The following is a 13,627-nucleotide window of genomic DNA, read 5'->3' as shown; positions in this document are numbered from 1 at the left end:
TCAGAGCTGCGCCGTGGCGATTCGCGGCGGCATCTGCAACAAACAGAATAGCAATTTAAGAGCGTCCGCTAGCTGGCACGGTTGCACGATGCGGGTGAGCAGGTTAACGAAAAAATTGTTTTAATCGTCGATTGTAATCATCGTGAGGAAACCGGACTAATCCCAATACGTGCCTAGTTTACCCTCTGGGTTGAAGGTCAGATGGCAGTCACTTTCGTAAAAATTAGTGCGTTACTGGGATAGTTGCCAAGCGGACCCCAGGCTCCCATGAGCCGTGGCAAATATGCCGGGACAACGCGAGGAAGATGATGATGATGACTCGTCGATTGTAATGGTTGAATTAAGACTTCGTATACCAAATCTCACATGGGCTCCCGACTCAACTAAAATGAATTCTATCGAAGCGCTTACATTACAATTAGTTGACTAGTTGTAATGAACTCGGCCAATCTCGTGTCGCCGCGGTCAAGAACAAAAGAGATCAACGCGCTACTATTTAACCTTTTTGACGCCAATGACCGATATATCCGCACCTACGGTTCAACGCCAAAGACCCCCCTAACATTTCGACACCCCCTAGTTCACTGGCTGGCTACGCCCTTGGGTAGGGGGCGAGTGACGGGCGCGCAGCGCAGCCGATCTGAGGGGCTACCGCGAAAACCGAATTTCGCAAATAGTGGGCATTTTCCTCTGTCGCTCTAATTACGCCTACATTGGAGTAAAAGAGAAAGATCCCCGCAATTTTTGTTTTCGCGGTAGCCCCTCTGACGTGCGTACCGACTACCGAGCGAGTAGAGGACAATGTCTTCAAAAATAGTGAAATGTGTTTTCGACGCCGAAGATGCTCCTAATGAGGTTTTCTATGCCCCGATGGCAGGGACAGCACCATCATCATCACCATTCCACGTATTTAACAAGTTTTCAAGAATACATTTTAAATTAAATATAGTTTGTGCGGAGAGAAGAGTCGCGGACTCTACCTAGTTTTTGGTCGTCCAAATTGTGTAATTTTTCTTTTTATGTGGGCGCAACAGACATTCGGTATTCGGCCGAATAGGGGATAAGATCGGCCGAATGCCGAATATTTGTGGCGTCTCTAATATCAAATATCAAATATCAACATTTATTCAGCAAATAGGCCACAAGGGCACTTTTACACGTCAATATGGAATTTACATACAGCAAAAAAAAAACACATCAATAATTACAAAATACAACTAAGCCGCAAATATCAAATCAAACTAACACAGAGATGTATAAAGCCTCTAAATTTCGAATTACAAAAAACGCAATAACAATAGTATTGAAAAAAAAAACACAAAGATACAAAAACTATAATCTAAAATTATTTAGAGATGTAAATGTCTCTAAGTGTCATCATAACTAAAAGATTACAACATATAGTAGTCAATCAAATTATCCTTAGAGATGTATAGGGTCTCCAAGAGTCAAAATCCTGTATACCTAATTAAAACATTCATCAAATTAAAGAAAATGATTGTAAAAACAAAATAGCATACGAGAACCGAATGAGCTGTGTCCATGCGAAACTATAGTAAACAGTAGGGCTAAGATGGCCGGCTCTTTATCATTTGTCACCATGGCTGTCACGTTCTTACAAATATGTAAGTTCGAAAGTGACACATAGCATGACAGGTGATAAAAATGCGACCATGATAGCTGGTCTGGTTATATTTACGTCGTGGTGTAGATGGGGCTCGGGCTGGGGCCCGGGCTCGGGCTCGGGCTCGGGCTCGTCGAGGTCCAGGGCGGCGTCGATCATGGTGGTGTCGCGCAGCAGCCGCCGCCGCGCCGCGCTCAGCGCGCCGCCGGGGACCGTCGGCCCGCCGATGCACACCTCTGGATATTTACCGGTCTCTTTAGGCCTCGGGTCCAGGGCACGGTTAGACCGCGGCACGGCGTGTTACCGGGCCGCGGTCGAACCGTGCCAGCGACCTACGCGTTCGGTTAAACGAGGAATGGCACAACCAGAGATGGGCATCATTCGAATAAACTTTTATCGGAATAATCATTCGAATAAACAATAATTCACGACTTTTTTATTCGCGGATGATTCATTCGCGAATAATTCATCCGCGGATGAATCATTCGAACACTTTTCAAATGACGAATGATTTATTCGTTATTTAATTCGAATAAATCCACGAAGAATATTTAAGTTTTTTGGCTTATTCCATTCAAATAAACAACACGAATAATAGCACGTTTCATATGACTTGTTCTTTTACTGTATTAGGCACAACGTAGGTACTACTCGGTTGTGTACAGGAGGCCTTATTGAAATAACTTTTACTGACAAAAAAACATTTTTGACACGAGCTTTTATCACCGACTGTACTTTTCTTTCCACGGGCGACTAATACTCGTCGAGCCGACTCTAAAAACCCCGAACGCGATTTAGGTTTCGTTGTTTTATCACAGAGTTCCTGTAGCCACCTCCTGCCTCCGTCGTCACTCATCAGATCAGTTCGATAGTACCATGATTGCATCGTCACCCGACTTACGTATGTATGCAAATAGTCGGCTTCATTGGAAGTCGCCGGGAAGTGGGTCAAATTTACCTTGCAAGATTTTACCCATACAAACATAGTTACATACTTACATATGTACATTGCGAGTTAAATAAAAGCTTGTAGAAAAATAATGTTCTATACGAGCTTTTATCGCTAACTACTTTTCTTTCGGTATGTAACTAAACAATTATAACGAACCCGAACATAATTAGATTACACCTCCTGTGTCCATCATCAGAACAGCTCGATGGTACCACAAATACCACAATATTGCACTGTCACGCGACTTACATATGTGTTTAAAGTTTCAGCTTAAACTTAAGTATGGAACAACCATTTTAGCTAGGACCCTAAATGGCGTAACAATCCCGTGTGGTGACTGTACCTACAAAATTAAATTATTTACAAGTTTTTGCGCTTTCAATTAGTTTACAGTCAACAAAAACTCATTACAATGAGGTAGATTTATTGTGATTGTGACCCAAAAAGCGTGTAGAAGTGGATTACCATGTAGAGGCGTGGGGTCTTAACCTTAAAGTTGGTGTTTAATAAATGCTTAAATGTATAATAATTACCGTGTAGAGGCGTGGGGTCGAGGTCGAGGCTGTGGTTGAGGTAGGCGTGGTTGCCTACCGGCGTCACTGTGAACAGGTTGCTATAACTCCCAGTACCTGCATGATCACACAAACGTTACAGTAAAAACTGGCTTTACAATATAAAACGTAGAAAAATATAGGAATTGATATTCGTGTAAAACAGGAGGTAACATCGTTCATACTGTTAAGAGGGGCGGAAGCCCGGGAAATTAGATGGAAGCTAAAGATATGGCATATGGCGCGCCGCGGGAAACTTGCGACGGAAGATTTGGCGATTGCGCGGGTTCTAACTTTTTATTTAAATACCGAAAGTATATCTATTTCCGTAAAAAAATTTGCTACTCAGATTTTTCGGTTATATCACTTAGCTATTTTATACTATTATTATTATACCACACAAGACTACATGAATGATAAAACAACGTGGGATTAATTGTTATTCGAAATGATAATTTTTCAGGTATATTTGAATAATGATGACGAAATTGATATTCCGATGTATATACTTCTTTTGTGTTTTTTATTTATTTATTTGACATTTAGATTTTATTCTAGAAACATTCTAGACTAGTATTTTTTATACAATTTTTTTTCATGTTTGACGATCCTTTTGTGAAATTCTTAATTTAATTTGTGTTTAATTTGATTTGTATAATAATCCAATATTCTTATGGAATTATAACATCAATAAATTGCTCTGATAATTTATAAGTATGTTACGATTCATAAGTGCTTGTTGCTAGGCCTACATGAATAAAGTATATTTTGACTATTGACTATAAAGCTATGGTACGCAGGGCAAGTCATATAGCCCAGGTCCGTCACGAGCGAAATTTGAAACTGAAGTATATATTCAGAGCTATTTGCCGCGCGCCGCTTGCGTCCAGCCCGCGGCCTAACGATGTCAAGTTTGTCAGGTGGCAGCGATATCGATGGTCGATATTATCTGTATGTGATTGGTTCACTGACAATACTTCCTTCTTGAGTAACTGGAACTGGTATTTCATTTAGTTTTTTGCTTGAGTTATTTTTGGGATTCATTACAGGGATGTTGCGAACATCCGCATCCGCAACCGCGGAACTTCCGCATTATTTTCAACATCCGCATCCGCATCCGCATAAAATCGATGCGGAGCTTATGCGGATGCGGATGTCGAACAAGTCGGTACAGGAACGTCTTAGCGGCGGCGTTAGTGCTAGGTAATTTCGTCATTACCTATAACGATATCGTCTAGAATAGTCTAGATCCAGAAAAGTCGGCCAAGTCACTGTTTATTAAATATAACGCACTTATATTCTTGCACAAATACTAAACGTTTCGTTTTTTTAAAGAAAAATTACTAAAAATGTAATATTTCACGTTGTTTAAGTACCTAATCTTGACATCCGCATCCGCGGATGTGAGCCTTTAAATATCCGCATCCGCATCCGCATCCGCGGATGTGAGCCTTTAAATATCCGCATCCGCATCCGCATCCGCGGATGTCAAAAAACCTGCATCCGCAATATCCCTGATTCATTATTAATTATTATTATAGTATGAGTGACCGTTAGGTTCGGTAGCGGGCTGTAGCGTGACCGGCGGGTCGGGCGCGGCCGCGGAGGCCTGCAGCAAGGCCGGCGGCAGCTCCTCGTGGGACTCCGGGCTCACGATGCCACGCCTGGAAATTAACATTACTTCAATTTAATACTCAAAACTTTCACGTTTTGAACACATATTAACTCACATTTATAGACGGGTCTATCGCGAAATTTATTTTTCACCTCAGCAGCTCGAACAAGGGTACTTTGCTACTTAAAAACATCTTGTCTCACTCAGTGAGCAAAATGCGATTTTGCTCACTGTTTTTAAGTAGCAAAGTACCCTTGTTCGAGCTGCTGAGGTGAAAACTTAATCGTTGGTATATCTTAAGAAAACATGAGTGAATAGGTAAGTGATGAAGAAGGAATACATTTTTCGGGTTCTCTAATATGTTCTCACTGCTGAGGTGAAAAGTTTTGTGAACTACACGAGATCAAAGTTATTTACATCTCGTGCGCTTTTGAATCGCTTACTACGCTCAAAATTCTAAATTAGTATAGAATCTTTCGCTTGCACGGGACTCAAAATAAGCACTCGAAGAAATATCAAACTTTGATCTCTTGTTGTACAAATAACTATTATTACCTATATTTATCGACGTTTCGACACAGGTTTCACTGGTCATAGTCGCGGCTAAGGGTGGTATTCCACCTATCCAATTTATTTGTCCAATGTGTGTTTTGACTCACATTTTGCTCAAGAGAGAGTGAGACGCCATGAGATTGGACAAACATATTGGACAGATGAAATACCATTCTAACTGATGTTCCAGCCAAATGTCAAAACAAAGATTTATGCAACTACCCGACGAAATAAAAGAAATGTAAATGTGTATAGTGTGTCAAAGGACTGTCTCATTTCAAACATAGACAGAGAGAATCATACTATCTTTGTCTTACACTAGTACTAGCACCCAAAAGAAAAGGATGAGTATAGTTTTTTTTTTGTTCCTATTTACTGACAAATTGGTTTGGCCAACTATAAATGCGAGTTAATAACTTGAATTCCTATAAAGCGCAAGATGAACGGCACGTGGTAATGTTGTTCAGTAGGGTAAGGGTCCCGATGGGCGTACCGGTCTATGAGGCTGGGCGCGAGCGGGCCGCACAGCACGTGCCAGCAGTTGGCGCACGCGTTGCCGCGCGAGTACGGGTTCGGGTTCCCACCTCCGCGTCGAGACGAGAACGAACCCTTTATCTGTAACCAATCATTTATTATTTACTAACGAGCCGCCCCGGCTTCGCACGAGTTAACAAATTATACATGAACCATCCTCTTGAATCACTCTATCTGTTAAAAAAAAACCGCATCAAAATCCGTTGCGTAGTTTTAAAGATCTAAGCATACATAGGGACAGACAGCGGGAAGCGACTTTGTTTTATACTATGTAGTGATGTAGTGAAGAGTTTCCGATAGATTAAACGTGAATATATTGACAAAAGGTTATTTTTTGATACATTCTAAATCTCGAATCGATCACGTAAGTGGTCTAACTCAATCATACTACGCTTATGGACACTGTATTATGGCATATGGCATAACACTGTGGGTAAACTCTTCGGACCATGAGAATACTAAAAATGCAAAAGCAGGCTGTAAGAGTCATTATAAATGCCAGTTACACTATTATTTATCTATCTACCGGGCGAATTCATGGAGATCGCTCGCCGTCCTTTTGCATGGCAAATTCGCAAATCGCAATTTCCTCGCGATGTACTTATTAGTGTTATCCTGTCTAGTTAGTTACATACTTACATCTTCATTGGTAGTCTGGTCTGTGGAAGCGAGGTACGTATGGAAGCCGGCCAGACCCAGCACCGACCATACGGAAAGGAAGCACACTCCTGCTGCCAACGCTGACGCTGGCTCCTACAAAATGTAACAATGAGTTAATATAAACATGTAGTGTAAAAACTTTATTTCTTTACTAAATTTTATTTCTTCCGATCTTACAATTAGTACCTTGCGCAACGCCGCGGCTAGCCCCATCGACCTGGCCTCTAGAGCCACGTGTGCGACCGCGCACGCGAACACGAACACGGCCAGAAACGAGAGAGACACCACGAACGTGTAGAACGCGCGGTAGTTACGTCGGCCCACGCAGTTGCCCACCTGGAAACAAAAAAAAACGTTTACCGCATACGATGCCATATAGGGCGGATATGATATTCAACTCTATTGACAGCTGTTAAAGTTCTAATTTCAACCAATATTTTTTATTACATCCTTTGCATGTAATAAAAAATATTGGTTAAAAACTAAAGTCAGTTATCACAGGCTGAACAGTTAACACGTGAAACAGTATTGTACACAATGTGTATGTATGTCTTACCCATGGGCAGTGGTGGTCGAACCTCTCCACGCAGTTATCACACAGAGAGCAGTGGGACGCGCGCGGCGGCCGGAACAGTTTGCATGTGAAACAGTATTTTAGTTTCACTACGCGCCCGCGGACTAGGACCTCCCTACAAAAATCAGACACGTTTATTTTCTAGCTGCCAACAAACAAAAGTTAGCAAGACACACAATTGCCATGAAGGGCCTGTTTTTTAACGATATATATGTAGTTGTTACACAATGACTGGCATATGCAAACTACTAGTTATTTTACTTTACTCTTCTCTGAATTTCTTGCAACTCTTGCATTGGCACCGCACCGATAACATAACTACTGGCGTCAGTTTGTATAACGAATTGACTTGAAAACACTTGAATTATGTTGAAAGCACCGGCTGATGCTTCAGGGCCACTTTTTGAGACACTACATGTTTTGCATAAACAATTTACTGTTTTTTATATCCTCCCGCTGATTTCCTGGCATTAGTACCGCACCGAGTGTGTAATCACTGGCCTCAGCAGGTACATATGACGAACGGAATTGAGCACATAATAATATGGAAACCGCTACAGTGCTGCTGTTTTCGCCACTACATGTCTTGCATACCTATATAATGTACTGTTTGTTTTTTCCTCCTTCCGCGTGACTTGCATTAGTATTGCACCGAGAGCATAATCACTGGAGTTTGTATAACGAATGGCTGTGAGGAATATGCTAGAATTTTGATGAAAGCACAAATGGTATGCTTCCGAACCACTATTTGAGTCAATGAGGTACTTGTCTCGCGTAAACAATACCGTTTGTTTTACCGTTTTCTTTGACCTTGCGTTAGTGCAATGCTAATGCTACCATCACTAAGTAACAGTAAGTAGTAGTAGTAGTCAGTCATCGGTGGTATGTGCTTAAATACCACTATTTAGCCATTACGTATTGCTTACGTGGGTCTGATCGTAACATTAGGAGTGTAGTGTACCTCGCTCGGGGCGGGGGCCTGGCGGCCGTGGCCGTGGGCGCGTCGAGCGCCGCCTCGGCGGGCGCGGCGCGCGGCAAAATACCCGGGTCCGTGAGCGCCGTCCGAAGTAACGCGCATAGCGTTAGGGCTGCGAGGGCGGCGCCCGCGGCGGGAAGTGCGGGGGACACGCGACGGGCTGGAAGATAATGATTCATAGAGTAACAACCACAAAATATAATTTAAAAATTCAGGCTTACGTCAAACCTTGCCAAGCAAAATGAAATTTTATTTTGTCAACACAAAGTTCAAATTAGAATGGAACGGGAGACCGTTTTATAGGTCTCTGGGTGGCTAGAGGATAAAGAAGTTAAAGGGGCTCGAAAAGGTCCTGAACGGTTTCGAGAAAAGAGGGTACGAGTCGGCCTGAGCCTGCTTTGTTTCTTTTGCTCGACTTGGGGGGGCCCTGCCATCTTCTGCCATCACTGTTAATCTTCGGTCAAACTGCCGCGGAGTGAGGTTGGATCGGGCATTCTGTACGAAATACTATACTTGGTCTGTGCTAGAACACTACTTAGCTACTTACCCAAGTAAGGCCCGTCGAAGGCGAGGTGCAACGCTGACGTAGCGGCAACCAACGCCAGGGTCAGAAGGAAGACCCCGGGCTGCGGCGCGGTCATAAGGCGCCCATCGCACCAGAAACGGTTGCGGCCCGCGAACACCTCCCACTTGCGCGTCACGCGCCGCCGCGCCATCTCACCATTACGTGTAATCTCACCCTGCAATCATCAAGACAATGTGGAAATGAGCATATGATCGCTGATCATTTCTATCGATAACTTACTCAATCCGTTCTGATAACTGGCTCACAGTGACCCAAAATGAGAAAACTAACCAAATTAACTAGAATTAACTGGAGAATGGAGAAAATGGAAACAACGCCTTCCAGGTGCATGATGAATTGGTGATATTGATGATGATCGCGTCTCAGAGGCGTGGCACACTGCATCCGATTCGCTCTTCCCTCCGACGTGCGAGCAGAATGTCGCTATAATACGGGCATAGCATTATCTCGTTCAAACATCGTATCGACGTGAGAATCGGATGCAATGTGCCATGCGAGTCATGTGACTATTAGATTTGGCATAAATTGCCTCGGGTGAATTGGGTCGCTTTATACTATAGTTGTATAATCTACTACCTACTTGATACAAGTAATACAAACCTTCCCCGTATGGTAGGAGCTCCACACGTTCTTCAATATCTGAGAGCATATGCACATGCTCCGTTCACCCGCGTCATCTGAAACAATGGCCTTATCGATTATAATGATCTATTGAGGGGCAGCTACCCCTCCCCCTTTACATACCCAAAGGGTAAAAACGGGACCCTCTTATACTAAGAATCCGCTGTCCGTCTGTCTTTCTGTAACCAGGCTGTATCTTATGAACCGTGGCAGTTGAAATTTTCACAGATGATGTATTTCCGTTGGCGCTATAAAAACAAATACTAAAAACAGAATAAAATAAAGATTTAAGTGGGGCTCCCATACAACAAACGTGATTTTTGACCGAAGTTATAAGCAACGTCGGGCGGGGTCAGTACTTGGATGGGTGGCCGTTTTTTTTGCTTGTTTTGCTCTATTTTTTGTTGATGGTGCGGAACCCCCCGTGCGCGAGTCCGACTCGCACTTGGCCGGTTTTTTGTTTTTGATAAACCCCATACTTACATATGATAATTATAATAATTTGTAACTGTGTAAAATAATTTTACGTGTTGATAATTCTGATAAGATTAGGTAGGATTAGGGCGATGACGAAAACGCACGTGGTTCGATAACCCTTAGCTTTTTAACACTATCCGATCCGATATAGGATGTCGGACAGGATCACAAAGAAGAAATATACCTACCTATCTAATGTACAAAAGTGCCTTTTTATAGTTTTATATTTTATACCAGCGGTCGGCAACCTGCGGCCCGTGAACCTGTCACTTGCGGCCCGCGAGCCTCCCTGGCTATTTTGTATGTAATATTGACAAACGACAATGTCTGATAAAGTCATAAATTTTAACAAAGTACGGCCCGCGTTAACTTCGTTAACTACTATGTGACCCTTGGCTGCTAAAAGGTTGCCGACCGCTGTTTTATTCGTACTAGTACTTCCTACTTAGTAGTTTTATACGTATACGTACAGCGAGTAGCAAAATTACATACCCACTTTTGACTTTATGAATTAATTCCATTTATAAAGTGGGTATGAACACTCGGGTCTGGGGGGCGTTAGGCCTTGGTCGTGCTCACCCGCCACTCTACAGTCGCCGCGGGCCGCGGGCGGCGGGTGAAAATGACCAAAGCCTTCAATTAAACATACTCGTTGGGCGAGCCAGTGCCAATTTAACCTGCATTTTTTGTTTAAAACCGCTTTGTTTACGCTTAGGCAAGCTGGCGGGAATCGAGTTCAATGATCACCCTACCACTGATTATGCTAGCTAGTTGATGACGTTAATAAGCGAATAACTGTCAAATCTCAGGAAGAGCGAATAATGTCGCCGCTCGTTCAAGGCCAGGTCAATCAGTGCCGCTACGCAGGCAATCGTAGGCCGTAGGCCGAATAACTGCACCTTTGTCTGCCGATTATACAATCGTTTAGAAGGGTCATTTAAAAAAAACGTCACCTCTTTTTAATTTGGAAAATGTTGTATTCAAATAGCATTTTTCATCGCCTATGTCTCATGACTCATGACGGTAACAGAATGGATACTTGGATAGTGCGATAAATGTATGAACATTATAAAATAGGTCAAGAGAGATTCGAGCCTGAGCTTTTAAAAAAATATAGGTACCTACTAACTTTTTTCAATTCAAATCTCATTATTACACACTTTTATTTAGCTTTACTGCATATCATATTTATTTCATTGTATGTTTGATTCAAATCTTGTAACTTAAATTTGAACCACTTCCCAATATCTGATTCACTTTGGAGTAGGTACATCCGTAATTCCCATGACAATGCAACAATATGCTAACATGGAGCTGATCTGATGATGCAGTCGGAAGGTAGCCAAAGGAACTCCTTAATGGAAGAGCTTTGTGAGCTTTGTGAGCTTTGTGCCATTGAGTTATATACTCATTAGAAAGTTCTTGCAACAAGTTACTGTCAATAAAACTTTTTTTGACAGTAACTTGTTTATTCAACTTTATTTTTGTGATTATGTAATTTGTTTTTCCTGCTTACAGATGCTTACAGTAAGAAAGTGTCTTTGTGGGGGGTTTTTTTTACAAAAAGTCCACATTTTGTTTTCTTTTTATTTTTTTACCATATAATATGAAGATCCTAAATCACACATTTTACATTACATGCAAGTATATGTTTTACTTAACCATTTCGGATTTTCGTACTATCTCCATACCAAATTTCATCTAAATCGGTTCAGCAGTTTAAATGTCAAGAGGTAACAGACAGGCAGGGTTACTTTCGCGTTTATAATATTAGTCATGGATGAATGTATACTATATCCTTAAGACTAAGTCTTATTGCATTGCATTATGAATATTAAATAGTCATACTTTTCACCAATACTGTAATAAACATTTAAATCCCATAATTTGTTTTGACATGAATGGATAAAATTGTTGACATAAGATTGATTATTTGTAAGACATTTTTTAATTATTAATATATGCGTCGACTTGAGAACCTCCTCCGTATGAACGACAATCATAATATAAATTCATGTAGATTAGTCTAGCATAATTTATAATGTAATTTCATATTATGGGAATAAATATCTAAATCTAATGTTTTTTAAATAAATAAAAAATAGAAGTCATATGACTGTACCAACAATCATTAACATCATGCACACAGGCAGGCACAATTTGGATCAAAGTGCTTAATACTGATAAGATTAGCAAGAAATGTTATGTGTTAATATAATTAACAACTCATTTTCTCATATCACCAATGAAATGGATTATATTTTAAGGCCTAAATTATTAATCGTTCTGAATAAATTTAGTCAATAAAGTAATATTAATAGTAGCATTTCTGTCTGTATGGGCAAATAGCCTGGGCTGAAGAGTGTACAACTGCGTAACTTTAATTTTGATCATTTTCTATTGTCATTCATATTTTGTGTTCTCTGCCATACAATTATTATAGTTTGTTACATAAGTGCAGCAGTTTATTCAACACTAACTAATAATGCTTTCCATAAACCCCATGAACATTCTTGGATTTAGAAATATTAGTGTTTCATGGTGTGTAAGTTTAAGGTATTTTATATTATTATATTTGTCCAATTTCTTTTGGATAATAGCATAGGATGATAACATTAAGGACTAGGAGTAAAATATGCCAATTGTAAACACGGAAGTTTCTGGGTTAGAAACTTGGAAACACTTTTACCGAGGAACTTATATACCTACTTTATTATTTGAAATTTACCAGACTTTTCAGAAAAGACCAACATGGTACGGGAACCAGATTTATCCCAATATGGTTGAAGACTCCAAGTAAGGTTTTGTTAACAATGAATATGAGTATGAATAAAGATAATTAATATTCAATGCAGAAATAGGGTTTTATATATTTTACAGGGATAAATTAGAAAAATGTGAACTGAGGCATGCAGACCTGAAACATGTCCTTTTGTTCTACAGGAAATTATGTTAAAGAACATTGTAGAGACTATCCCAGGGGAGTAACCATCACCATTAACTCCAGAGATTGTGCTGAATGACCACAACTAGCAATGACATCCACTGTTTCCCTTCAGGAGTCCTTACAGAAAAGATCCTAAAGGCTAGTGAGAGAGTCTACTAGGATAATAATTATATCCTATTCTAATTTAAAAATCAACAATACTAAAAACATGAGCATCTGTTTCATACCCACATTATAGGCATATCTCAGCCAGTCAACCTGTGACCTCAGTTTGACAGGCCAACAAATTGCTTAACAAATATAATATACAGAATGATGTCATCGCCCACGGCCAGCGCCGCGGCGCCCTACGCGGGTTCTCCAGGACCTAAGACGTTATTCTCACCACAGAAAGCGCCCACAACAACGTCTGCTCATACCCAGAGCTTGTAAACATGTCTAATGTATGAAAACACGAGAGTAACGCATAAACATGTATCGAAACAGCCCGAGGAGCCCGTGGGCGGGATGAGCCCACGGCTGCCGCCTCGTCCCTCGCACTCACCTGTCGGTCGCGCGGATCATCCAAGGGTAGCTCCGACGCGACGTCTTGGCTCTAGTAAACACTCCCACACGACACGACACTTCACAAGCAATTCACAGGCTCGTTATCTATCGTCCAAACTTTGGTGGCACGATACAATACACTCAAGTACGTACCGTCAAGACAATGTATGCACAAAAATATTTGTCGAATGTGTCAATAAATAATGAATTCATTATTAATACTTAAAATGAAGTAACAAACTTTCTCTTGCTTTTTTTGGTTGTCTAACTAAAATTACCACAGATTCGATCACATGATAACAAAATGTTAAGTTGTCATGTTCGAGTGTATCAATATTTTTTTGTTATACTATATAAATATTGCCAAATTGGTGATTGTGAGAATTAAATATTGAAAATTTTGAAAATTGTA

General features: G+C 40.9%; 1 protein-coding gene across 1 annotated transcript; it reads right to left on the bottom strand.

Moving 5' to 3' along the window:
* On the bottom strand, positions 1-13,511 carry LOC134650495 (palmitoyltransferase ZDHHC18-like). The gene is made up of 12 exons (XM_063505452.1): positions 13,214-13,511; positions 9,225-9,301; positions 8,586-8,778; positions 8,024-8,198; positions 7,045-7,177; positions 6,675-6,824; positions 6,468-6,581; positions 5,788-5,909; positions 4,679-4,791; positions 3,110-3,205; positions 1,700-1,860; positions 1-33 (listed from the first exon to the last, which is right to left on the bottom strand). Exons 2-12 carry the CDS (start codon positions 9,279-9,281, stop codon positions 1-3), a joined length of 1,347 nt encoding a protein of 448 aa, XP_063361522.1. The 5' UTR covers positions 9,282-9,301; positions 13,214-13,511.
* Positions 13,512-13,627: the final 116 nt, after the last annotated feature.

Source organism: Cydia amplana, chromosome 8, assembly GCF_948474715.1.
Source record: "Cydia amplana chromosome 8, ilCydAmpl1.1, whole genome shotgun sequence".
NCBI classification, from domain to species: Eukaryota; Metazoa; Arthropoda; class Insecta; order Lepidoptera; family Tortricidae; genus Cydia; species Cydia amplana.
This window is presented reverse-complemented; position numbering and strand designations above follow the sequence as displayed.

Coding starts and splice junctions, on each gene's coding strand:
- LOC134650495 (XM_063505452.1), bottom strand. CDS start 9,281: ATGTGCATATGCTCTCAGATATTGAAGAACGTGTGGAGCTCCTACCAT. Junction 8,199..8,585: donor CTTCGACGGGCCTTACTTGG/GTAAGTAGCTAA, acceptor ATTATCTTCCAG/CCCGTCGCGTGTCCCCCGCA. Junction 6,582..6,674: donor TAGCCGCGGCGTTGCGCAAG/GTACTAATTGTA, acceptor TACATTTTGTAG/GAGCCAGCGTCAGCGTTGGC.